The sequence below is a fragment of the Podarcis melisellensis genome (genome assembly GCF_964234715.1).
Source record: "Podarcis melisellensis genome assembly, chromosome: 7".
Classification (NCBI taxonomy): domain Eukaryota; kingdom Metazoa; phylum Chordata; class Lepidosauria; order Squamata; family Lacertidae; genus Podarcis; species Podarcis melisellensis.
This window is the reverse complement of record NC_138539.1, coordinates 1920091-1947373: the sequence shown is the minus strand read 5'-3', so window position 1 is coordinate 1947373 and position 27283 is coordinate 1920091. Positions and strand designations below refer to the sequence as shown.

Sequence of the window (27283 nt, the reverse complement as noted above, 5' to 3'; positions counted from 1 at the left end):
CCAGTCTAGCTGCCGCATTCTGGATTAGTTGCAGTTTCCGCATCCCAAACGGAACACAAGACGTGACGGCGCGTCTGCGGGTCGCATTTCGCCACTACCCCGCATGTGCGTGGCGTCATTTTGAGCATCTGCGCATGCATGAGTGGTGAAACCTGGAAGTAACGCACTCCGCTACTTCCAGGTTGCCGCAGAGCGCAGCTCGAACCCGAAGCGCATTCGACTCGAGGTATGACTGTAAATATATCCCTAAACATTCTTTTTAGAAAAAAGCACTAATAATAATAATATGAACCCAGCTGTTTTCTTTTTCTTTTAAAAAAAGTTTTATTGGGTTTTACAATTTTATATTCAACACAATCCTCTTGAACACAATGGAAATTTCACAAATCCACATCTCCCCCCAACACCCTCCCTTGAATTCCCTCAACCTCCTCTTTAAATATTTGCTACTTCAGCTTCTTTCCATTCCTCAATTTTAAAATCCTTCAGCTAAATATATTCTTATATTACCACTTTTATTTATTATTATCTTCTTATATTACCACTTTTATACCCTACCTTTCCCAATTACACCTCACGTTTTGTCGCTTCCCCAGTTATCCCTCCTCGCCTTGTACACTTGCAAGTTTCCTGGTTTCCAAGGCGCTAGTCCTCAGCGCTCCTCCGAAGCTCCGCCCCTCCCGTGAGGTCATGACGCCGCGTCCAGGGGCGGAGCTTCATCGGCCCACTCCCGCGAGCCTCCTCCCCATAGGCCGCCGAGGCGCGGCCCCGCCCCCCTCTCCGGCCGCAGCCAATCGGAGCGCGGCTGGGCGGGGGCAGCGCGGCCCGAAGGCTCGGCGCCTTCGGTCGTAGTAGCAGCAGGCGGCGGGCGGCGGCGGAGGAGGTTGGGCGGCCGCGGGGCGGGCAGGAAGGAAGGGGCGCCATGGAGCTGCAGCGGACGGTGAGGAGAACCCTCGGCCCCCCTTTCCCCTCAACTCCCCCCTTTCCCGCCCTTTCCCTCCGCAAGGTCGTTACCTCAGCTTTTCCTCGCGGACGTCTCTTAGGAGCATTACGGTAGCAGCTCCCCCTCACCGCAGGTCTGTTTCAGGCTGCCCCTCGCGAGCAGATTTACGGTAAATCCCCCTCCCGCGTCTCTCTTCGGGGCATTACGGTAGCGCCCCCTTTTCAGGTGCGCTCATCGCGGCGCATTACGGTAGCCCCCCCTTTTTCTGCCCCACTGAATTTATCATATTTATCCACCCCTCTCTTTGCAAGTGGGGCTTTTCCCTCCTTTATGCACCCCTGACCCCCCTCCCGCGTCTCTCTTCGGGGCATTACGGTAGCGCCCCTTTTTCAGGTGCGCTCATCGCGGCGCATTACGGTAACCCCCCCTTTTTCTGCCCCACTGAATTTATCATATTTATCCACCCCTCTCTTTGCAACTGGGGGCTTTCCCCTCCTTTATGCACCTCCGACACCCCCCCCCAGCTGCAAGCAGGGCAGGAGTGCCCCTTTGCCATGCACATTACGGTACTTTCTGCCCCCCCCCCAGTGTGGGGCTGGGAGTGGGGAGGGGGCAGCCCTGTCTCTTTCCTGCAGGGGGGAAATCTCTCCAGAGCCTGGAGAGGCAGCTCATTGGTTTGGGAGTGAGGAGAACAGAGTACAATAGTGGTAGTGAAATAGTAAATAAGTAAAAACAAACAACTACCAGTAAAATAATAAATAAGTAAAATAATAACAATAGTAAAAAAGGAGTGGGGCTCTTAGGTGCTCTCTCTGGATCTCTGTTGAGGATCAGATCCTGCCCCCCTGGTAACCTAGTTGATGAATTATTGTATTTTAATACTTTGCTGCCAGCTGCCCAGAGTGGCTGGGGAACCCCAGTTCTATTATAAATTTTTTTTAATAATAATAATAATAGCAGAGCCTCTCTTTTGCTGGAAGCTGCACAGAGTGCCTGGGGAACCCCGGTCAGGTGGATCTGGTATAAATAATATTTAATAATAATAATAATAATAACAGCAGACCCTCTCTTCTGCCCTGGGCAGTGTGGCACCCATGCATCCCTCTCAGGGCAGGTTCCACAACCCCTGCCTGTCTGTCCAAGGGGTGGATGCTGGTGCAGAGGACTGGGAGGCTGTGGGTGGGGTTGGTGGGCTTGGGGTTTCCTCTTCTTCCTCCGCAGGTGGCACAGCGCCCTTGGCAGATTGGGCAAAGCTGGAAACATTGGCAGAAACGGGGTGGCCCATTCTGTGCGCGGCGCATGAAAACCATGTGTTTTTGCAGCATGTTCCTTTTCCTCCCCCGTATGGAATTTGCTTGCAAATGACTTCGCGGATGTTGTGAAATTACTTTTTCCCAAGCAGGCTCTTTGTTCCACACTGTTCTCCCTCCGCGCCGTTTATTGCCGCTCAGATCTTTGCGCCCGTCCAAAGCTTCTTGAGCAACTCATTCCCAAAACGTGCGCTACACATCAGCCGTTTTCCCAAAGTGGGTGGTGACGCCCCGTGGGACAGTGGGATTTTCCTTGGGGGGCTCTAAGAGGGGGTGGCAGGAGAGTGTGTGTGCAAGAAGTGCAAATGACTTTGAAAAGCCGGTATCCCCGAATCAGGTTCATCAATTTTGTGGAATGAAATAGTTTGAACTTATAAATGTGCAATTAATTCTTCCTGTTTTGAATTCTGCTGTGTTATTCTCTTAGCACCAACCATTCTGAACAATGCTTGTTTGGTTGTAAGTCACTTTGGGTTGCGCTGGGCAAAATAAAGCAACGTACACGTTTAGTAATAATAATAATTTATTATTTATACCCCACCCATCTGGCTGGGCTTCCCCAGCCACTCTGGGCAGCTTCCAGAAAAAATATTAAAATGCTGTAATACATCAAACATTAAAAGCTTCCTTAAACAGGGCTGCCTTCAGATGTCTTCTAAAAGTCTGGTAGTAAATGATAATAACTATAGAGTGATCATCTAATGTTTATTGGATGGTTTTTCCCCCTAAATTGATTTTTGAATTCTGAATTTATTGCTATTCATGTTTTATACTGTATTTTATGCTGTTTTTTGTTGCATCAATGAAGTGTTTTAAATTTGTTGCTAGCCTCCCTGAGCCCGGTTTTCTGAACCCCAAAGGGTGGGTTATAAATAAAAAATTATTATTATTATAGTGGGGGAGGGCAGTGGAGTTGTGTTAATGGAACCCAAGGGTGGTCTGAAAAAGTTTGGCAACCGCTGCTAGATTCTTTCAGCTGTCTGTCCAGTCCAGCCGGCCAGCTGTCAGCTGTGCTTTCTTCCAGCCTTGAGATGTTCCCAGCGTGGGGGAGAGTCAGGACCCCTCCTGTCCCTGCGCTGGTTTCCTGCTTGCAAGGACAAGCTGTGGGCGTGAGGCTGGAGGCAGAAAGGGCCACCCAGAGATCTTGGGCTTGACCTGGTTTTTTCCAGCACAGCGGGAAGATTCTCTTTAGACAAATGCCCCCCACCCGGTATCTGTGACGTGGGGCCTCCAAAGGGCAGGGTGGCCAGGATCTTCCCAGGATGTGGCTGGCATGTGCTGACGTTGACTCATGGAATCATAGAATTGTAGAGCTGGAAGGGACCCTTCTAGTCCAACCCCCTGCAATGCAGGAATCTCAGCTATAGCAGCCAACCTCTGCTTTAACACCACCAAGGTAGAAGAATCCACAATCTTCCACTGTCAAACAGATCTTGCGGTCAGAAAGTTCTTCCTGATGTTTAGTCGGACCACTGTAACTTGTTTTTTTTTAATGAAATATTTATTAAAGTTTTCCAAAAATGTAAATATAAAAATACATGAAAAAAGAAAAGAGAAAATTAAAAATGCAACACACAGAAAACAAAAAGAAAGTAAGAAAAAATTTAAAAAAAACACAAATCCGTTTTTCATAACTTTAAACTCATTTGCTTGTTTCTTTGACCTCCTCACACCTCCCCTTCTTGCATTCCCATTTACAAAATCAAATCAGCAAATCCTTGCCCTCTTTCATTTATCTTAACTCTATATCATCACATTTTATAACTATATTTTCATCCGTTATCAATTCATTTTTGCATATTCTTATTAACTTTGTTGCTAATGCCACTTATTTTCAATCCAACATCCTTTCCTGTAACTTGAAGCCGTGAGTTCGAGTCCTGCCCTTCAGAATCAAGGAAAACAAGCTTTCTGCATCCTACATGTGACAGCCCTTTAGATTATTATTATTATTATTATTATTATTATTATTATTATTATTATTTATACCCCACCCATACGGTAGCGCTGTGGGTTAAACCACAGAACCTAGGACTTGCCGATCAGAAGGTCGGTGGTTCGAATCCTCGTGACAGGGTGAGCTCCCGTTGCTCGGTCCCTGCTCCTGCCAACCTAGCAGTTCGAAAGCACAAAAGTGCAAGTAGATAAATAGGTACCGCTCTGGCGGGAAGGTAAACGGCGTTTCCGTGCGCTGCTCTGGTTCGCCAGAAGCGGCTTAGCCATGCTGGCCACATGACCCGGAAGTGTACGCCGGCTCCCTCGGCCAGTAAAGCGAAATGAGCGCCAGAACCCCAGAGTCGGCCATGACTGGACCTAATGGTCATTGTTCCCTTTACCTTTACCCCACCCATCTGGCTGGGTTTCCCCAGCCACTCTGGGTGGCTTCCAACAGTCTATGAAACATTAAAAGCTTCCCTAAACAGGGCCGCCTTCAGTTGTCTTTTAAAAGTATAATAGTTGTTTATTGCCTTGACATCTGCTGTGAGGGCGTTCCACAGGGCGGGCGCCACCACCAAGAAGACCCTCTGCCTAGTTCCCTGTACTTTGGCTTCTTGCAGTGAGGGAACCGCCAGAAGATTGAAGATTGTTCTCATATTCCCTCTCAGCCTCCTCTTCTCCAGGATAAACCTACCCAGCTCCTTCAACCATTCCTCATCAGGCTTGGTTTCCAGACCCCTGAACATCTTGGTCACTCCTCTGTGCAAACCTTCCAGCTTGTCAACATCCTTCTTAAATTGTGGCGCCCAGAACTGGACACAGGACTCCGGGTGTGGTCTGTCCAAGGCAGAATAGTGGGACTATGACTTCCCTTGAACTGGACACTAGACTTCTGTTGATGCAGCCTAGAGCAGAATTCACTTTTTTTCCTGCAGCCTCCTTGAGTCATAGAATTGGACAAAGCCTTCTGGGTGATCCAATTCATGCTGTCAACCACCCTGTGATCCTTGGATGAAGGGCAATCTTAAAAAATAATAAATAAAATAAATAAATCATTGGGCACAATAATACAAAACCTTCCAAATCAGGTTATTTCACATTTTACTTATTTCATGAAATTTATATATCGCTTGATTGTAAGAAAAGATAAAACAGTAAAATTATTGCTAAGAAAAATTAACAAGCATAATTTAAAACTTTCAGAAAGTTAAAATAACAGTGGACTAAGAACAGGTTGAAACTCTCACTAATTTTCTAAATATCTGGCTAGGCATTTCTAAACAAGAATGTTTTTAGCAGGTGCCAAAATGAGTACAATGAATAATAAGAATAAGAATAATTTACCGTATTATTTATGCCCCGCCCATCTAGCTGGGCCTCCCCAGCCACTCTGGGCGGCTTCCAACAAAATATTAAAATACCGTAATACATCACACATTAAAAGCTTCCCTAAACAGGGCTGCCTTCAGATGTCTTCTAAAAGTCTGGTAGTTGTGGTTCTCTTGTGGAGGGCATTCCATAGGGCGGGTGCTACCACCGAGAAGGCCCTTTGCCTGGTTCCCTGTAACTTTGCTTCTCGCAATGAGGGAACCACCAGAAGGCCCTCAGTGCTGGATCTCAGTGTCCAGGCTGGATGATGGGAGTATACTGGGCCTTTGAGGCCATTTAGGGCTTTCAAGGTCAGCACCAACACTTTGAGTTGTGCTCGGAAACATACTGGGAGCCAATGCAGATCTCTCAGGACCGGTGTTATGTGGTCTCAGCAGCTGCTCCCGGTCACCAGTCTAGCTGCCGCATTCTGGGTTAGTTGTAGTTTCCGGGTCACCTTCAAAGGTAGCCCCACATAGAGTGCATTGCAGTAGTCCAAGCGGGAGATAACTAGAGCATGCACCACTTTAATTTATTATTAAAGATGGTGAACCTGTGGGCCGGGATTGTCTCTAATTTCCGTAAGCCACCCTGAGAACCATTCTGATGACGAAAAGCACATCAATGCCGCAAATAAAATAAAATAGCCGGTTGCTGTTTTGAGGAGGCCCAGAATGGTCTTGGGAAACTGCGTCTGGGGTGGTTCAGGGACCTGGTGTGAGCTTGGAAGGCGCCACTCAAGCCCCAGCTCTTCCAAATACTCCTTTGGTGCCTTTAGGCAAGCTTCTCTTCTCTCTGCCTCAGTCTTCCCAATCTGTGAAATGGGTGCAGTCCCGTTTGCCTCTCTTTCCAGGGTGCTGCAAGGATTGCCGGACCCAACCTTTGGACACCTTTGGCACATCAGCGTGCAGGTTGCCAGTCCCTGTATCGCCATCACCTACGCATTTGCAGAGGGACCTTTGCTCTGTGTATTTGCTTCTTATCAGCTTTCTAAAGGCGCTTTGCAGATGGTTGGAGATCGGATGGGAGAGGAAGGCGGCAGCCTGCAAGCTAGCCTGGCCCTCTCCTTGGCCTGGTCTGTTGTCCTGCAGATGTTCTCTCTGATAAAAAGGCCACTGTCCTTGGTAGCTGCCTCCATCCCTGGGAATGAGAACAAGAGGCCAAGGTCTTTCCCATCCCCTCTCTTGTCTCCATGTCCCCCTGTGCCAGCAAGTGCCTTTCTTTTAAAATAAATAATTTTTTTTTAGTTTTCAAAAGTAGTTCACGCACATAACCATCGCCAGTGTTTAATTTATCCATTGACTTCCCATCGCCCCCTCCATGATATTCATCTATCGATGCTGCATATTTTAACTTACAATACTCCACATATATATCCTAAATTATTAGCCTTAATATTGCTGCTGTTTCAAATCCTGCTCGTGTTTTCATGCAATGATAATAGTTCTTTAGATACATGAATCAACATGAAATTTATTACGGTCAGAGACCAGCTTGAGAAACGCAAATGGAACTGCAATCCCAATAGCAAAACAAACATTTAAAACGATATACAACAATGGAGTTTATTTTACTTACTTATTTATTTATCTTTTTTTTTTGGTTTTCACATTTATCACATAAACAAGAAACAAGAACAAAGAAAAACATTACAATACACATAAAAACACACACATAAAAATGGATTTTTACTTCCAAATCCTAATTTCATTACATTGATAACTGACTTCCTCCAATCCCTTCTAACTGAATTTCATTATATGACCAGTTTAGCAGTTCTCCAAATTCATAGTTCTAATAATATTAACTTCTTTCATTTACCGGCTTCTTCTCCTTTATTAATATTCTAATCCTTGATATTTATTAACAACATATTTATATTCTACCCCTAAGCCTAATTATTACTTCCAATAAATTTCTCTTTATGTTACAATATTTAGCCAAATATTCTTTAAAATTTTTCCAATCCTCTTGTGTTTCCTTTCTAGTCGCGGATTCTTCCAGTCAGGTCTGCCTTCAACAACAATGGATTCTAAGTTTAAAAGTGTGATAGGCATATAAACACATAAAAACTTCTTTAGCTATCCTACAAAAGGTTCCCGGTTCTCAAAGAACGCTCTTGCGGGGGCGCAATTAGTGCCAGCACCGTCCGTTAAGAGTTTGGGTGTAATCTTCGACACCTCCCTTTCCGTGGAGGCGCAGATTGCAGCTATAAGAAAGGCGGCATTTTTCATCTCCGCCGAGCTAAGCAATTGGCTCTTTACCTCTCTCACCCTGACCTAGCCACTCTGATCCACACGACAGTCACCCCCAGACTGGATTACTGTAACTCGCTCTACGTGGGGCTGCCCTTGAGACTGACCCAGAAACTCCAGCGGGTGCAGAATGCCGCGGCGAGACTCCTTACGGGGTCTTCACTGCAGGATCACATTCACCCAGTGCTTTACCAGCTGCACTGGCTCCCGGTGGAGTACAGGATCAGGTTCACGGTGCTGGTTTTAACATTTAAAGCCCAATACGGCCTAGGACCCACGTACCTACGGGACCACCTCTCCTGGTATGTCCCACGGAGGACCTTATTGTCTTCAGACAAAAACATCTTGGAGGTCCCGGGTCACAGAAAGGTTAGGCTAGCCTCAACCAGAGCCAGGGCTTTATCGGCTGTGGCCCCGATCTGGTGGAATGCTCTGTCCCAAGAGACCAGGGCCCTGCGGGACTTGACATCTTTCCGCAGGGCCTGCAAGACAGAGCTGTTCCACCAGGCCTTTGGCCAGGGCACAGCCTGACTCCTTCCTTTGGCAATCTTCGCGGAGCTCTGGCGCAATGGTTGCCAGTGGCTTGAATTAATTAATTTTATAATTAATGATTTTAGAGTGTTGTGTTGTGTTGTGTTGTACTGTTGTACTGTTTCATTGTTGTTAGCCGCCCTGAGCCCGGCTTCGGCTGGGGAGGGCTGGATATAAATAAAATTTATTACTATTACTATTATTATTATTATTATTATTATTATTATTATTATTATTATTCGCCATTTCGACCTTTGATTTTTGCTGTTAGCTTTGCCAGTTCTGCTTAATCCATCCTTTCCATGGGCTGTTCTTCCTTCGTGGAAACCACCTCCTCGTTCCATTTTTGAGCGTGCAATATCCTTGCTGCTGTCGCTGCATACATTAAAAAAATTAACCAACGTGCTCACAAGTTTCCATCCTAGAGCACAGGCTGTTCTTTCAGCATCGGGGAGCTGGGTTTGACATTGCTTGCACCCACATTCGCCCCGAAACCTCGGCTGCCCTCACGGCCTAGGACCCTCGTACCTACGGGACCGCCTCTCCCGGTCTGCCCCGCAGAGAACCTTAAGGTCCATAAATAGCAACACCCTAGTGGTCCCGGGCCCTAAGGAAGTCAGGTTAGCCTCAACCAGAGCCAGGGCCTTTTCAACTCTGGCTCCGGCATGGTGGAACGCTCTGTCTCATGAGACCAGGGCCCTGCAGGATCTGATTTCTTTCCGCAGGGCCTGTAAGACAGACTTGTTCTGCCTGGCCTTTGGCTTGGAATCCACTTGACCCCCTTTCCCTCTTTTCTTTCTCCTTTTGTGATGGAACTCCTATTTGGGGACTTCCCTGGTTTTTTTTCTGGCCCATGTAGGACCAGTCTGGATAGTTGGCCATGGTGAAGACTTGACATTTTCATCCCCCAAAAGTTTTTTATTTGAGTTTCCATTGAAATGAGGCTGTATTTTAATGTTTTAATATTTTAATGTCGTACCGTATTTTTCACTCCATAAGACACACTTTTTTCCTCCTAAAAAGTAAGGGGGAAAGTGTGTGTGTGTGTTTGTGTGTTATGGAGCGAATGCAGGCTGCGCAGATATCCCAGAACCCAGAACAGCGAGAGGGATCACTGCGCAGCGCTCCCTCTTGCTGTTCTAACTTCTGGCTTAGCCGCACTCTGTCCCTTCCACCACCTCCCAGAAAAGCCCGCAAGAGCCACGCTCCCTTTAAAGAGCTGCGTGGAGCATGTGTGTGGCTCTTGGGGGCTTTTCCCCGAGGAGGAAGAAGGGCAACCTGTCAGTGACCAGTATTTTAATCTTGTTTTTAAGTTGCATTTCAGTCATTTTGCTTTTATATCGGGTGTTAGCCGCCCTGAGCCTGGTCTTGGCTGGGGAGGGCGAGGTATAAATAAAAATTATTATTATTATTATTATTACGGTGGACCTACCTTCCCTGGGTCTCTCAGCCATTCTAAACCTTTCTCTCCTCCCATTCCTCAGGTCCAGATCTGCCGCTTTCACCTGCTGCTCTTGCGGCGCAAGAAGACCCCTTGGCTGATCTCTGCCCCCCAGTGCAGACAGCGCTCCGATTCCCAGCCATCCAGGTATACCTCCTCCAGATGTTTAGGAATCCAGATGTTGGTAGTCCCAAACACCCGAAGGCCGCCAGGCTGGCCAAAGCCATTGCAGATTGGTCCAACTGACCGGGACCCCAAGGGCCATCTAGTCCAACTCCCTGCAATGCAGGTGCCCCCAGCGGGTTGGGCTAGATGATCACTGTGGGTCCCTTCCAAATATGCAGTGCTGTTTAACATGCTTTGCTTTTCAATGGATGGGGAAGGGGAGGTTTCTGTGCAGAATGAGGGCCAGGTGTTTGGGGGGGGGTGTGCTGTGGGTCTCTGCTCACGCTTCTGCCCCACTGCAGCTCTCGTCGACAGAGGGGGCTGCTGAAGAAGGCGTTCCTGGGGCTGTCCGTGGGCCTCCCCCTCGCAGCTGGGATCCGCTACTGGATGGCCGAGACGCCGGAACGGCGAAGGATGAGGCTGCTGGTCGAGGGACTGGGGCGCTTTACCAGGTGGCTGGCGACACGCTCTTTCCTTTCCCCTTTCCCAGGGAGGGAGGGATTTCGTTTAATTAATTTATTGCTTTCATTTACATCCTGCCTTCTTTGCTCCAAAGGAGCTCAAGGTGGCTGTCCCTTGTTCTCCCCTTCCCCTTTTAGCCTCACAACAATCCTGCAAGGGAGGGACGTTTGGCTGAGAGTAAGGGGTCCTGAGTTATTTTTTTCAGGTGATCCTGAGGTCCACATATATTTACAGTGGTACCTTTGGTTGCGAACGGGATCCGTTCCGGAAGCCCGTTCACAACATTAAAAGAGCGCAACCCGCAGTGGCACGTCTGCGCACACGAGGGTTATGATCCACCGCTTCCACGCATGTACGTGATGTCATTTTGTGCTTCCGCACATGCGCGAGTGGCGAAACCCGGAAGTAACCCTTTCTGGTACTTCCGGGTCGCCACAGGACGTAACCTGAAAGAACATAACATAAAGCAAACGTAACATGAGGTATGACTATACCAAAAGCGAAAGTCACGAGTCCTGAATTTTCCCCCTATTTGGGGGCAATTGAGGTTCCGGCAGCCGTTAGCATTCATGTCAATAGTTTCTGAGAGCTGAACCCTTTCAGCTGATTATCCCATTGATTCAAAACAGAGCTGTGGTGAAGTTGCAGTGAGTTGTTTGAGTATTTCGGACGTTTCTTGACAATCCGTTGCCCAGAATTTGAATCCCTATGGGCAGTCCCACCATAGCTGAGAAAAGTGCCTATTTCCCCACAACCCTTTCAACAGTTCTGTGGGCAAGTTGCCATGTTGTCCCGTTCCAAACTTATAGGATTTTCATAGAACACACTCTCACGTAAACCAAGACTGACCTAAGATGATTCAGATGTCCATAGCCCATCCCATGTAGAATCCTGAATTTGCATGGACAGATCTTTCTCCCGCTCAAGTTTAAGGCCTATCAGCAGACCAGAAAAAACACCTACTAATTCTGTCAGGTGCAGAAGGGTAACCTGCCTTTTCCTCTCTCGCAAAGGTCCTTGCAATTGGGAATCCAGATCTCCCTGGATTACTGGTGGACGCACCACATCTCGTTGCGGGGCCTGGACGAGGTACGGTTCCCTGCTGTTTCTCTCTGAAGCTCTGAGCCGTTCAAAGGAACCCAGCCGGCTCTCAACCAGAGCCAGGGCCTTTTCGGATGTGGCCCCGACCTGGTGGAACGCTCTGTCACAAGAGACCAGGGCCCTGAGGGACTTGACATCTTTCCGCAGGGCCTGCAAGACAGAGCTGTTCCGCCTGGCCTTTAGTTTGGTCTCAGCCTGACCCTTATCTTTCCCTCCCCTTATGGTTTTGATTTATGGGCTACAGTGGTACCTCTGGATACGAACGGGATCCATTCCGGAGCCCTGTTCGCATCTGCTCATGCGCGGCTTGCTATTCGCAACTTCCGCGCATGCGTGTGACATCATTTTGACTGCGCATGTGCAAGCGGCGGAACCTGGAAGTTACATGTTCCATTACTTCTGGGTCGCCGCGGAGCGAAACCCAAAAAAGCTCAAGCTGAAGCACATTTAACCCGAGATATGACTGTACTATTAAAATGAGGCTGCATCTTAAATTGTATTTTAACCTGTATTTTAAATTGCTTCCACCCCCCCCCTTATGTTTTTATTGTAATTTTACTGGTTTTAGCCACCCTGAGCCCAGCTCTGGCTGGGGAGGGTGGCATATAAATAAATTTAAAAATATTATTATTATTATTATTATTATTATTATTATTATTATTATTGCCAAGCAGCCTTGAGAGGCCCAGAAGGGTCGGGTCTCAGTGGCGCAGGGGGAGCTCAGACCAACCAAGCTATATCTAATGCTTTAAATGCCACCTATTGGCCAATAATAATAATAATAATAATAATAATAATAATAATTTATACCCCACCCATCTGGCTGGGTTTCCCCAGCCACTCTGGGCGGCTTCCAACAAAACATTAAAATACAATCATTCATCAGATATTAGAAGCTTCCCTAAAGAGGGCTGCCTTCAGATGTCTTCTAAAAGTCAGGTAGTTGTTCTTCTCTTTGACATCTGATGGGAGGGCGTTCCACAGGGCGGGCGCCACCACCGAGAAGGCCCTCTGCCTGGTTCCCTGTAACTTTGCTTCACACAATAAGGGAACCGCCAGAAGGCCCTCGGAGCTGGACCTCAGTGTCCGGGCAGAACGATGGAGGTGGAGACCCTCCTTCAGGTATACAGGACTGAGGATTTCAAGGTCGCTTCCAAGATGTCGGGAGTCCACCCGCTGTGTCCAGAGGGCTGCAGGCGTACACCCTGCCCTACCCTCGGGGCCACCAGTTTCTGACCCCTTTCCCCCTCTTCCCTGTCGTCAGAACAGCCCAGGGTACAAAACCGTCCTCTCAGAATGCCACCAGCGTGCGGCCGACAGCATCGTCCGCGGCGCCATCCGGAACGGGGGCCTCTACGTCAAGCTGGGCCAAGGCCTGTGCGCCTTCAACCACCTCCTGCCCCCGGAGTACATCAACACCCTGCGCACCTTGGAGGACCGCGCCCTCACCCGCGGCTACAAGGAGGTAAAGCAAGTTTGCTGCCATTCCTCCCACCGCGGGCTCGGCTGGGTGGGAGCTGCAGTCCAGCCGCTTCAATCAGTTCCTTTGCTTTTTTACAATCGGTCGGCGAACGACTCTTGTGAAATAAATAAGTAGAATGAGCAAGCTCTCTAGCGGCCAAGGCTGGCCAAAGCCAGATTAAGCGTCTTCCCCACGTGTCGTTGTCTGCAGGTGGACGAGCTCTTCCTGGAGGATTTCAAAGCCAAGGCAGACCAGCTGTTTCTGGAATTCGACTACCAGCCAATTGCCGCTGCCAGCTTGGCCCAGGTGCACCGGGCAAAGCTCCACGACGGCACCCCGGTGGCCGTGAAGGTCCGTGGCTGCGCTGCCCCCCTCCCCTCCCCCCCCATTACAGTGGTCCCTTGGTTTTCAAACTTAATCCGTTCCGGAAGTCCGTTCCAAAACCAAAGTGTTCCAAACCCAAGGCGCGCTTTCCCATAGAAGGTAATGCAAAATGGAATAATCCGTTCCAGACTTTTAAAAACAACAGCAATTTAACATTAATTTTAGTATCTAACGAGACCATTGATCCATAAAATGAAAGCAATAACCAATGTACAGTGGTACCTCGAGTTAATTCGCTCCGGAGGTCCGTTCTTAACCTGAAACTGTTCTAAACCTGAAGCAGCACTTTAGCTAATGGGCCCTCCCACTGCTGCCGTGTGATTTCCTGTTCTCATCCTGAAGTTCTTAACCTGAGATACTATTTTGGGGTTAGCGGAGTCTGTAACCTGAAGTGTCTGTAACCCAAAGTACCACTGTACTGTACTATAAAGTAAACAAGCTAGTATTGTAGATGATAAAAGTTAAAATTATTTTTTTCTTACCTGCACTGATGATAGTCATTGTTTAGATGGGGGGCTTTTATCCATTTCCATAGTCACGCAATCGTTCAATCAGTAGCTGAACTGGGCTCCACACAGTCACAAAAACAAATTAACCAAAAAAGCCCCAAAAACAAAAACGCAAAATAAATAGCAAAAACAAAAGCGCCAAACTTAATCTGTTCCGGAAGTCCGTTTGACTTCTGAAATGTCCAAAAATCAAGGCACAGCTTTTAATTGGTGCAGGCGCCCTGGAAACGATAGCCAACAGCTGCATCAAACATTCAGCTTCCGAAAAATGTTCAAAAACCGGAACTCTTCCGGGTTTTCGGTGTTTGAGAACCAAGGCATTTGAGAACCAAGGTACCACTGTGCTCTCGGAAGGCCTTGTGGGGCAGCTGTGGGGTTCTGCCGCCCCAGATTCCCAGTCTCTCCCTTTCCGCCCCTTTGTAGGTCCAGTACATTGACTTGCGGGACCGGTTTGACGGAGACATTCGCACGCTGGAGTTCCTGCTGCAGATCGTGGCGCTGATGCACCCTAGCTTTGGGTTCAGCTGGGTCTTGAAGGTCGCTGTGCTGGGCTCTTAGCTGGGGGGTGGGTGGGTGGTTCCCCTACTGTTTCCCCCACTGATCGCCACTGGGGGGGGGGCTGAATTGGAAGAAGTGGCGGGTGGAAGGAATGTTCCCTGGAGCAGCAGGGCTTCTGAAGGCTGGTTGCTGGAAGCCACAGGATTGGGAGAGGGCTCTTGCGCCCGAGTCCTGCTTGCAAGCTTCCCCCTGGGGCATCTGGTTGGCCACTGTGAGGACAGGATGCCGGTCTCGATGGGGCCTGATCCAGCAGGGTTCTTCTTAGGGAGGTCTCTTGGGATAGCAGAGCCTCCATGCCCATGGACACTCTACCTCTGAATTCCAGATAATAGGGAACAACAATAGGAAATAGTGTTGTGCTCAGGTTGTGCTTGAGAGTTTCCCACTGGCATCTAGTCGGCCCCCGTGAGGGCAGGACAGGTGTAGATGTGGCCCCCATTGGCCTGATCCAGCTGGCTCCTCCTATTTTCTTAAGTAGTGACAGCCTCCAACTTGGATGGCTTTAGTATTATTATTTATTGAGTTTATATATCGCCCAATCAACATCTGATGATCTCCTTCTACTGCTCCACAATAGAAAGTGTCCTTTCATACTGCATCACAGTGTGGTACACTGGTTTGACATCAACTGATAGGAAGTGCCTACAGAGGGTGGTGAATACAGCACAAGATATTATGGGCTGTCCTGTGAATCCGCTTGATGAAATAGCGGAAGAACGTTGCCTCAGGAGAGTGAGGAAAATTCTCAGGGGTGATTCACACCCTGGCCGGCACTTTCTTGATCTCCTGCCCTTGGGCGGAAGATATAGAAGCAGGATTAGTCGCGCCAACAGGGTAAAAAACAGCTTCTATCCATGGGCTGTTAGGCTGCTGAATGAAAAGACAACAACAAGGCAATTGACTTTTGGGTTTGGTGGGTGTGCGTCAGTAAATGAGGGGAATTAAGACTAAGAGAGCTGAGTGGGGGGTGCCAGTGTAATCTCACCGTGTACAAGTTGTACAAGTGACAATAAAGTATTTCAAACTATACCCGGAGGTCTCAAGGCAGTTCACAGAAAAGATCACAGCATAATCAGAATAAAAACAAGAACCCAATAACGCGCCCATCCCGTAACGCTTCCTGACTCCCCTTGAAAGCTCCCCTTCTCGCCCCCCAGGACCTGAAGGACACGCTGGCCCAGGAGCTGGACTTTGAGAACGAGGCGCGCAATTCGGAGCGCTGCGCCCAGGAGCTGAAGCACTTTGACTTTGTGGTGGTTCCTCGGGTCTACTGGGAGAGAAGCAGCAAGGTGCGTCTCTGCGCATAGCAGCAGGATGTGGCGGCGTCTGTGTGTGTGTTTGTGTGTAAAAGAGCCATTGATGGCTGGAGGTGGGGAAGCAAAGAAAGGAATGAGGTTGGGGAAGGAACTTGGCCACTTCCAGCCCAAGGGAGTGAAATCATTTGGGGGGGGGGAGTGTATTCTTATTCCCCCCCCCATGCCAGCTGAAAGAGCATCTCCGCCATCCCCAACCTGGTGCCCCTTCAGGGGTTTTGGTTGTGGCCTGACTGGAGGGCACCAACTTGGGGAAGCCTGCTCTCTGTGTGCACCCCCCCCAGCTAAGACAAGTACATTTTCTGCATTAGTGTGTGTGTGTGTGTGTGTGTGTGTGTGTGTGTGTGTGTGTGTAAGATACCAGCTTTGGGTCGTTGCCGCGTTACATCTTCTCGGGGTTCCAGGTAGTGTCCCCACAAACACCTGAGCAGGACTGCCCAATATTTGCATGTGACTCCTGCATTGCAGCGGGTTGAGCTAGATGACCTCTGGGGCACCCTTCCAATTTTCTGATTGGGAACCCATTTAGATCGGCAGCATATAATTATTATTACTATTATTATTATTTATTTATTTTATTTCATTTTCTGCGGAAATAGAATTTTTATTTTTATTTATTCTGTATCTGTGCTGCTTTTCACTTGCATGAGTCGCAAAGTGGCTTACGAACAATAAATAATAGCACTGGAAGCCATCACAGGGACCCCTGACCATTAGGTCCAGTTGTGGCCGACTCTGGGGTTGCGGCACTCATCTCGCTTTATTGGCCGAGGGAGCCGATGACTAAGCTGCTTCTGGCAAACCAGGGCAGCAAATGGAAATGCCGTTTACCTTCCCGCCGGAGCGGTACCTATTTATCTACTTGCACTTTGATGTGCTTTCGAACTTCTAGTTGGCAGGAGCAGGGACCGAGCAACGGGAGCTCACCCCGTCGCAGGGATTCGAACCGCCAACCTTCTGATCGGCAAGTCCTAGGCTCTGTGGTTTAACTCACAGCGCCACCCGTGTCCCTATAAGCCATCACAATTACACCACAAATCATATTTTGGGAGGTGGGGCAAGGCAGGTGGGAAAAGGGTCACCAGCGAGTTGCGTTCCCCTAATGGCTTTGGGCCTAAAACCCAGATCCGTTTAAAGAAGATTGGACAACGTTTATTGACTATATGGGAAATAATTGTGTACAGCTGAGAACGCTGGCAGCATTAAGATAAATTCAGCAGGGTAAATAAGTTTTGATGGATGCAATAATGGAATACTGAATGGTACAGTTTTTGAAAAATATGCAGGGATTTATGATACGTAAAATGAACTGTGGAAGGAGAAGAAGGGAAGTCATTGATATGTTAAGGGTGTAAAATTAGTATTTTAAATTTTGAAACCGAAATAATAATAATAATAGTATCAGATCTCTCTCCCTCTCGGGGCCTCAGCAGTCCATGGCTCAGGTTGGAAAGCAAAACAGGACTGTGCGTGCTACTCTCTGGCTACATTTGACGTCCTCTTTCCTTTCTCTCTCTGCCCCAAGAGGGTCCTGACAGCTGATTTCTACGACGGCTGCAAAGTCAACGACATGGAGGGCATCAAGAGGCGAGGCCTGCATGCCAAGGACGTAAGTGGGTGGAGAGGCAGCGCCAGGGGGGCAGGATGGAGGGAAAGGGTGGGCAACAGCAGAGGCTCCGTCCCACACTGGTTTGAACAGCTTGCCTCCTTCATGCACCACCCCAGAGGCAGCAGCATCTTCGCTTCACGGCCTCGGAGGGAGCTGTGGGGTGCATTTGTACATATTTTATGCAGAAATCGGAAGCAGCCTTCCTGCCGGCTCAGGCTGGACATCCATTTAGGCCAGTGTGGGCTCCCCTGAGAGGTAGAAGCTGTGACGGATCTTGCAAGCTTCAGGGCAGATAGGAGAAATCCCTTCTTCACTCATCGCCTAGCTCAACTGTGGAACGCCTTCCCACAGGAGGCAGGGATGGCCACCAACTTGGATGGCTTTAATGGAGGACTGGACAAATTCAAAGGGGAGGAAAGGGCTATTGAAGTCTACTGGCCAGGAAGGCTTTGCTTTGCCTCCACAGTAATAATAATAATAATAATAATAATAATAATAATAATAATAATAATAATATTTTTTATTTATACCCCACCCATCTGGCTGAGTTTGCCCAGCCACTCTGGGTGGCTCCCAATCAAATGTTAAAAACAGTACAGCGTTACATATTAAAAACTTCCCTGAACAGGGCTGCCTTAAGTTGTCTTCTGAATGTCAGGTAGTTGTTTTTCTCTTTGACATCTGCTGGGAGGGTGGGCGCCACTACCGAGAAGGCCCTCTGCCTGGTTCCCTGTAGCCTCACTTCTCGCAATGAGGGAACCGCCAGAAGGCCCTAGGAGCTGGACCTCAGTGTCCGGGCTGAACGATGGGGGTGGAGACGCTCATTCCGATATCCTGGACCGAGGCCGTTTAGGGCTTTAAAGGTCAGCACCAACACTTTGAATTGTGCTCGGAAACGGACTGGGAGCCAATGCAGATCTCTCAGGACTGATGTTATATGTGGTCTCGGCAGCCGCTCCCAGTCCCCAGTCTAGCTGCCGCATTCTGGATCAATTGCAGTTTCTGGGTCACCTTCAAAGGTAGCCCCACATAGAGCGCATTGCAGTAGTCCTCGACACAGAATGGACCTGCGCCTCCAAGGACAGCTGTGAGTCCAAAATGACTCTCAGGCTGCGCCCCTGGTCCTTCAGGGGCACAGTTACCCCATTCAGGACCAGGGAATCCCCCACACCCACCCGCTCCCTGTCTCTGTCCCCCCAAAACAGTACTTCTGTCTTGTCAGGATTCAACCTCAATTTGTTAGCCGCCATCCATCCTCCAACCGCCTCCAGGCACTCACACAGGACCTTCACTGCCTTCACTGGTTCTGGTTTAAAGGAGAGGTAGAGCTGGGTATCAGCAACAGTTGGTGGCAGCAATGCTTCTGAGTCCCAGTTGCTGGAAATCCTGCTCCCTGGTTTCCCAGTTGGCCGCTGTGACAACAGAATGCTGAACTAGATGGGCCCCTGGCCTGATCCAGCAGGATTATGTCCTTTTCATCACCCTTTTCTCTGCACGCCGAAGATCCAGGTCCAAACTATATGCTACGCTCCTCCTCCTCCAAATCCTAGAATTCTGGGCTGTTGTCTCCTCTTGATGGGCAGCTGCAGCCCTCTGGGTCTTCCCCATCACTGGCTCCTTTCAACTGAAGGCGGTCAGGATTCCACCTTGGAACGTCTGCATGTGGACTAGTGGGCCCCATCCCTGAGCGATGATTCCTCCCCACCCGTTTAAATCTCTCTTGCATTCAAATCTGTGCTTCCCCAACTTGGGGACCACCACCGCTCCCCTTGGTTCCATAACTCATCCCCTTTGTTTCCCACACTATCAGAAGCATTGTTTGGAATAGCAGTTTGCACGACCCATCAGGGAAGGCGAAAGCACAATAAGGTTCAGAACAGCAAATTGCACATTCAAAATGTTGCATTCCGAAGGCGAAGGAAAGGATTGGACCCTGATTAAAACAAAAAAACACGAGGCTTGGCCAGCAAGACTCTGGGAGGAAGTGCCAATGATAATACGAACTTTTAGCACAGGACTTGTAAGAACCAATCAGATTTCCTCTGAGCATTTCAAACTACCACATGGGTACAAAGTTAGATCAGAGAAATCCTTTTAACTACAGAGGCTACTTTGAGCATGCATACATGTTTTAGAGTAGATAAAGCAGGAATCAAGGAGGAATGCTATTAGCAAAACCCTGGAGGTCATAAACAGGAGGAAAGGAAAGAAGGATGGCAAGGAAAGAGTATTTACCATCTCCTTGTGAACTCTCTTCCTGGCCCTTAAGATCTACCTAAAGATTAACAAACTACATCAAAGTTACCTACTATCTTTATGGCCCAGGATGCCTGGTGAAGCAATTGGCCTGTGTTTCAGAATGCTTATACGTGCCTGTCAGGCAGAGATGGAGAGGCTTGTGGGATTTGATCAGAAATGATTGTCAATGACTCAAACCCAGTCAACGCCATGCTTTCATTGCTGACACAATGGCTTGCTTCATTTTTCATCATTCCTCATAGCAATCCCACCTGATCCCCACACAAAAGCCAGTTAAAACCATTTAGTGTAGTTAATTCAACAGAATTGATGAACTTGATGCAGCAACTCTAGCTCTCCAAAGTCCGAAAGGCTTTTGCACCTCCATTGCCCCCCTTGCCTCTTAGCGCCCCCAACAGGTAATTCCCACCCCCAGGTAAGTTGAGGGAGGGGCTGCCTCTTAATATTGGGGGTGGAGAGGGGTTGCCTGTGCTCACGCAGAGGCCTGGGCTTCCCCATCATCCTGCCCTCCTGTGTTGTCTTTCAGGCCGCACAAAAGTTGGTCCAGGCGTTTGCAGAACAGATCTTCCTCACCGGATTCATCCATGCCGATCCCCACCCAGGAAACGGTACAGAGGGCTCCAGCCAGGGAAGAGGGCAGGCTTAGTTGGGGCATGTGGGGTGAATTGGGGAGCTAACGTTAAATAAGTTGGCGTTCTTGTTATTAAATAGACCAAGAAAAAAGCACACCAGGAACTCAGGCCAATGTAAGTTTCAATAGTGGGAGTGGCCCCTACTGGCAAACCAATAGTCAATTGTAACAAAAACTAATCCATTCAAAAGTATGTATTCTGACAAAGATTACAAACTCAAATAGAGATTATAAACTCAAACAGAGATTACAAACTCAAACTCATAAGGATATGGATAACACAATAATTCGTTACAGAATTAGAGATAAGAGTATATGAGTAGAGATAAGTTCATGTGAGTCCAGTGTTCCCCAACCTTGGGCCTCCAGCTGTTTTTGGACTACATCTCCCATCATCCCTCTCTAGCAAGACCAGTGGTCAAGGATGATGGGAGTTGTAGTCCAAAAACAGCTGGAGGCCCAAGGTTGGGGAACACTGTGTTAGTCTATAGTCAGATTCAACGTGAAGGTCTTAGTTTCAATCATTGAGCAGAAGTCAGAAGTCAGTTATGGATCAGAAACCAGGACAGGGCCCTGTTTCGATGTATTCACCTTCATCAGCTGGAAGTATCAAACTTTACATGAAAGTACCTTTAAATTCTAAATTAGCATAAATTATAAAACAGTCATAAATTGCAAAACAGTATTATACAACATTTGGTTCCTTACCTAATTTTTAAGGGGTCGTGTAAGTTTCAAGAATTCGTATAAATATATCCTGTTATTTTCTACGTTTCTCAGAGATAACAACTGAAAATAATATTAATAATAATATGTGGTGAATCAAATTAAAAACTCCAAGGCAGTATATAATCATATGATTCCTCATCTAGGTGTGGGTAGGTCCACGTGTATCTTGAGCTTTTCTGTGCGTTTTCAATTTGGAAGTGAGCCTTTTATATGCGCTTAAAGGGGTAGATGAGAACCCCTAGATCTTAAAGAACTGATGTATAATCCTGATAGCTATTCAGACCCATAGGGGTCATGGTCTTAAGTAAATGGATGTACTGGTCTTCCTGTTGCTCTTCCCTTCCGGTCTCTGACTGCTTGTAGTGGCTGTCGGGCCAAAGGATGAGATGAGATACATGGACACAGAGTGTGGGGTCAGGGTGAGATGGGGGTTCTGGTGTGGGCTGCTAGAAGAAGCTGAGGGGGCATTCTGGGGGGAGGAAAGTCTGGTGCTCTGACCTTGTTTAAGAAGCTTGTGCAGGCTTACCCGGGGCTGCTGGGAAATAACCGAAACTGGGAAGCTGGCCAGACCTAGTTGCTGGGGCCCTTTCCGTGCCCCCCTCCCTTGTTTCCTGGAGAACGTGGTCCATAACCTTCCTTCCCTCCCCCACCCCTTTTTATCCCACTCTGGGTTCCCACAGCTCATTCTCCCCTGGTCTCCTTGCTGGCCCAAATAGGACTAATTTAGCCAGCTAGCCCTGGTGACCATCTAATGTTTATTGGATGGATTTCCCCCCTAAATTGATTTTTGAATTCTGAATTTATTGTTATTCACGTTTTATACTGTATTTTATGCTGCTTTTTGTTGCATCGATTAATTTGTTGTTAGCCGCCCTGAGCCCGGTTTTCTGAACCGGGAAGGGCGGGGTATAAATAAAAAAAATATTATTTATTTATAACTGCGGCAAGACGCATCTTCACCACCTGCCTCCCTCCTTCCCCTCGTCTCTCAGTGCTGGTACAGAAGGGACCCGACGGAAAGGTGCAGCTCATCCTCCTCGATCACGGCTTGTACGAGATCCTTCACGAGAAGTAAGTCAGCGTGAGGCCCTGAGTAATTTCAGGGTGGCGTGGTGGTGGGGGTATCGGGCTGGTACAATAGCATCCCACTTGGATGTGGTGTTTGTCGCCCCCCCCCTTTTGGGGATCTAAATTTGTTTTTATTCCATTTTACAACGTATATAAAAACAGAGAGAGTGGTTTATAACAGCAGGTGGGAGTTAGTTCTAGTGTTTTGTCAGAACCTCAAATTGTGTGTGATTTTCTCCATTATCGTTATATCCCAGAGTGAGCGGTGTCAACGTCCAGTATAAAGACTAGGTCTACCCGCCTAAGAAACAGTTTCTACCCAAATGCGATTTTGGTTTTAAACGCATTGTAAGGAGCCTGTATTGGAGTACAGTGGTGCCTCGCAAGACGAAATTAATCCGTTCCGTGAGGCTCTTCGTATAGCGGTTTTTTCGTCTTGCGAAGCAAGCCCATTGACAGCTTAGCGGATTAGCGCTACAGCTGTCAAGCGGCTTCCAGCGATCAGCTGTTAAGCGGCTTATCAGCGGAACAGCTGATAAGCGGCTTAGCGGCTTAAGAAAAGGGCGGAAAAAGCGGAAAAAACCCGCGGGGGGATGCAAGATTTTTTTCGTCTTGTGAAGCAACCCCATAGGGGAATTCGTTTTGCGAAGCGCCTCCAAAACGGAAAACCCTTTCATCTAGCGGGTTTTTCGTCTTGTGAGGCGTTCGTCTTGCCGGGCACCACTGTATATTGTATTTAAAAATGGGGTATTAGAGTTTTTAGGGGGCAAACCAGGTTGGGATAGCTGGGATAGCAGGCTTGTTGGGTTTTGAATGTCTTATGTAGATTTTTCAATTTTGTTGCTCTGTATGGGACAATGACAATAAAGATGTATCGTATAGGATTTTGGGTTGTTTTGCATTGACCGTTTGAGCTGCCGAGCTCATAGACAAGACCAGTTCCTCTGATGATATTTCTCCATTGGTAGCAGGTGTCCCATCTTGAGCCAGTGTTTCCCCAAAAGGCCTTCCCGGTGTTGGCTCCCTGGCAAGGAAGCTCTTGTGATTTTTTTCTCTCTCTGTCTCTTCCAGCGAACGGGAAGCGCTGTGCAAACTGTGGCACGCGATCATCTTGCACGATGATGCCGGCATGCAGATGTACTCCAAGCAGCTGGGTGTGAAAGGTGAGGGGGCAGCTGAGAGCTGCTGGGGGGGGGCAGCCTTAAGGGTCTCCCAGTCAGCAGGTAGAACCCACACATGCACACACGCTGGCTGAGGGTCATGTTCCCCATGGATTTTGTGTTTCTTTGAATGGGAGGTGCTGATTATTATTATTTACAGTGGTACCTTGGTTTAAGAACAGCCCTGTTTACCAACTATTTGGTATAAGAACTCCGCAAAACTGGTTGTGTTCTGGTTAGCGAACTTTATTTCGGTCTACGGACAGAATCCAAACGGTGGAGGGGCACTGGCAGCGGGAAAGCGTGCCTCAGTTTAAGAACAGCTTTGGTTTAAGAACGGACTTCCAGAATGGGTTAAGTTCGTAAACTGAGGTACCACTCTGTGTGTGTGTGTGTGTGTGTGTGTGTGTGTGTGTGTGTGTACACACACATACACACACACAGCATATATAAAATATCACACATTAAAAACTTCCCAATACAGGGCTGCCTTCAGATGCCTTCTGAACATCAGGTAGTTGTTTATCTCCTTGACATCTGGTGGGAGGGCGTTCCACAGGGCAGGCGCCACCACTGAGAAGGCCCTCTGCCTGGTTGCCTGTAACTTGGCTTCTTGCAGTGAGGGAACCGCCAGAAGGCCCTCAGCGCTGGACCTCAGTGTCCGGGCTGAGCAATGGGGGTGGAGATGCTCCTTCAGGTATACTGGACCGAGGCCGTTTAGGGCTTTCAAGGTCAACACCAACACTTTGAATTGGGCTTGGAAATGTACTGGGAGCCAGTGTAGCTATTTCAAGACCGGTGTTATGTGGTCTCGGCGGCCGCTCCCAGCCACGAGTCTAGCTGCCGCATTCTGGATTAGTTGTAGTTTCCAGGTCACCTTCAAAGGTAGCCCCACGTAGAGCGCATTGCAGTACTGCAAGTGGGAGATAACCAGAGCATGCACCACTCTGGCGAGACAGTCTGTGGGCAGGGAGGGTCTCAGTATGTTTTGGCTCCCAGTATGTTTCCGAGCACAATTCAAAGTGTTGGTGTTGACCTTTAAAGCCCTAAACGGCCTCGGTCCAGTATACCTGAAGGAGCGTCTCCACCCCTATCATTCTGCCGGATGCTGAGGTCCAGCGCCGAGGGCCTTCTGGCGGTTCCCTCATTGCGAGAAGCGAAGCTACAGGGAACCAGGCAGAGGGCCTTCTCGGTAGTGGCGCCCGCCCTGTGGAATGCCCTTCCAGCAGATGTCAAAGCGATAAACAACTACCTGACATTCAGAAGACATCTTAAGGCAGCCCTGTTCAGGGAAGTTTTTAACGTGTGATATTTTACTGTATTTTTGGTTGTGTTTTTTTTAAATATTTTTTTATTGAGTTTTCACATTTTATAGACATACACACACACAAACACAAAACACAAAACAAAACATATATAATGTTCATTACCCTCTTTCCTTGACTTCCCCACATCTCTCCTTCCCCCATTCCAATTTCAATAGTTAATTCAGCAAGTTATTTCCTCTTCTCTCTATTATATTTTTGTCCTCTGTTCTTAATATTTAACATCTCTTGTTGGGCTCAAGTTTACTTATCCTATTTTTACACATTAGCTCCTTTCTCTAAGGTCGTCCTACCCTCTCTCCCACGAAATCCTCCCTTTTTATTAAACAATCCATATCAAAATTAAAAAGAACAAAAATCATAAATTTTTACTATTCTACTCTCCCCCTCCCTCCCTGGCCCGGTTTCTGTCCCTTCCCATATCACTATTCTAAAAGAACAGTTTCAGCCCGGATTTCTCACATCCGAGGCTCTCAAGCCCCAGTTAGTCTTTCTCCATCTGTTTTGTTGCTTATTGGCCTTCAGTTCTCGAAGGAGTTGTGTCCCAAGTTCCATCTTCTTTCCTTCCACCAAAGTCAGTAGCAATTGCTGCCAAGGATCTGCCAATCTCCCATGTTCAATCTTAAAGAAAAGGTCCCAATCATGCTTGTTCTTTCCTTCCACCGAATCAGTCAATAGCAATTGCTGCCATGGATCTGCCAGTCTCCCATATTCGAACTTGAGGAAGAAGTCCCAATCATGTTTATTTGTTTTTTTATATTCCAGTATTCCAGATATTCCAGGGGCTTCTTCCTTTGTCCTTCTCTCCTTTTGCAGATTTACGGTCCACTGGTCCTCTTCTTCAGTTCCTTTGTTTCCTAAAGCTGCAGACTTTTGGTTGGTGCTTTCCATCTGAACATCCTCTCCTTCTTCTTCTTCTTCTTTTCCCCCCATTTCCAAAGCTGTCTCTTCTTTTCCGGCTGCCAGGTTTTTTTCCAACTTTGTATCGTCAGCAGAGTTGCTCAATTTCAGATTCAAGGTCACAAGTTGTTTGCTCATATCTGCAGTCTGCTCTTGTAAAGTTCCCACGAGAAAAAACATCCTTTCTATCTCTGCCCATAATTTTCCTTCTGCAGCCATTGCAGTATCCTTTGTTCCCTCCAGGGGGATTGCCAGTCTAATAGTTCTTTTCCAGCAATTCGTTACTTTGTTGTTCAAAATACTTTGTTTCCAATCAGTTCAGATACAATATGTCACCTTTAATCCAAAGAGAAATTTCTAAATATCACAGTTCCAGCCTCTAATCGTCCGTTTAACAGCTCTTTTGACAGCTGTCAAACTTTCTCTTTTTTTTCCTCAGGCTCACACGCAGGACACTCCCGGGTCCAGAATGGGGGGGGGATTACACAAAAGCTTCTAATATTCCTCTTTCCTCTCCAGCACAATAACTTTTAATCCATTTCGTGCAAGTTGTTTTTCTAAACACAAAAGTCTTTCCACCTTAGTGCTCCTCTCCTTGCTTGAATCTTTTTGTGGGGGGGGGAGTGTGGACTTCCTTTTAGCACATCCCCCGGTCGTACTCCAATCAAAGGTAAAATTTTAGTGTCGAATTTTCATTTTACTCACGGGTTCTTTGTTTCAGTCCAAATTTCAGGAAGGAAGACAGCGCTCTCCGGCCATGGCTCGCGGCTTCGCTCCGTCGAGGTAGCGATGGACTCTCAGCACCGCGCCGCACCCCAGTCCACTCCGCAGGCTTTAAAAAGGCTCGGAGGGAATCCGCCATTACCGGATCGCGCTATCCCGGAAGTCCTGTATTTTTGGTTTTTATGGAAGCCGCCCAGAGTGGCTGGGGAGGCCCAGCCAGATGGGCGGGGTATAAATAATAAATTATTATTATTATTATTATTATTATTATTATTATTATTATTATTATTTCAAGACCGGTGTTATGTGGTCTCGGCGGCCGCTCCCAGTCCCCAGTCTAGCTGCCGCATTCTGGCTTAGTTGTAGTTTCCGGGTCACCTTCAAAGGTAGCCCCACGTAGAGCGCATTGCAGTAGTCCAAGTGGGAGATAACCAGAGCATGCACCACTCTGGCAAGACAGACTGCGGGCAGGGAAGGTCTCAGCCTGCGTACCAGATGGAGCTGGTAGACAGCTTCTCTGCACGCAGCTCCCATGGAGGGTAAGGGCAACAGGTTCTGTGTGCATTTCCTCCCTGTTCTTCGCTAATTTGGAAATGAGAAAGCGGATGTGGGTTTTCCTCCCTCATAACAGAACCCCAAAGGGGGTTAACCAGCAAATCTGAACATTGGAAGAATGTGGTCCTTCACCCAGCGCAGGGTTACGCCATGGAGTTTGCTCCTAGAAAAATACACCTTTTTGTGTATACAGTGGACGCGATCCATGCGGGATGCACGTTTTCAACCCGCAGCATTTGCAACCCGCATCTGTGCACGTGCAGGTTGCGATTCGTCGTTTCTGCGCATGCGCAAAGTGTGATATCGCACTTCTGCGCATGTGCGACTGCCGAAACCCAGAAATAACCCATTCCGGTACTTCCGGGTTTCGGCGGTCCGCAACCTGAAAAAACACTACCTGAAGCGGCTGTAACCCGAGGTATAACTGTACTTGGAACAGAACCCCTGAATAAAATGTGAATAATTGTTTTGGAGAGGCCAGCTTTAGGCTCACTTCTCTCCTTAACAGTATTATGATCCCCGGGATGCAGATGGGCTGGCTTTCCTGAAGCCGCCACCGGCCTCCATTCCTGGCAGAGGCGAGA

The 27283-nt window shown here is 48.0% G+C and overlaps 1 protein-coding gene across 1 annotated transcript in view; it reads left to right on the top strand.

The window, feature by feature from the left end:
* Positions 1-824: 824 nt before the first annotated feature.
* Positions 825-27283, top strand: part of ADCK5 (aarF domain containing kinase 5) — a 29131-nt gene continuing 2672 nt past the window's right edge. The window contains exons 1-12 of the mRNA XM_081918843.1: positions 825-940; positions 9830-9933; positions 10254-10403; positions 11427-11502; positions 12779-12979; positions 13187-13327; positions 14293-14406; positions 15585-15716; positions 17266-17349; positions 20135-20216; positions 21961-22039; positions 23108-23199. Coding sequence (XP_081774969.1) covers positions 923-940; positions 9830-9933; positions 10254-10403; positions 11427-11502; positions 12779-12979; positions 13187-13327; positions 14293-14406; positions 15585-15716; positions 17266-17349; positions 20135-20216; positions 21961-22039; positions 23108-23199 — 1273 coding nt within the window. The 5' untranslated portion in view covers positions 825-922. The remainder of the gene's footprint in view (positions 941-9829; positions 9934-10253; positions 10404-11426; positions 11503-12778; positions 12980-13186; positions 13328-14292; positions 14407-15584; positions 15717-17265; positions 17350-20134; positions 20217-21960; positions 22040-23107; positions 23200-27283) is intronic.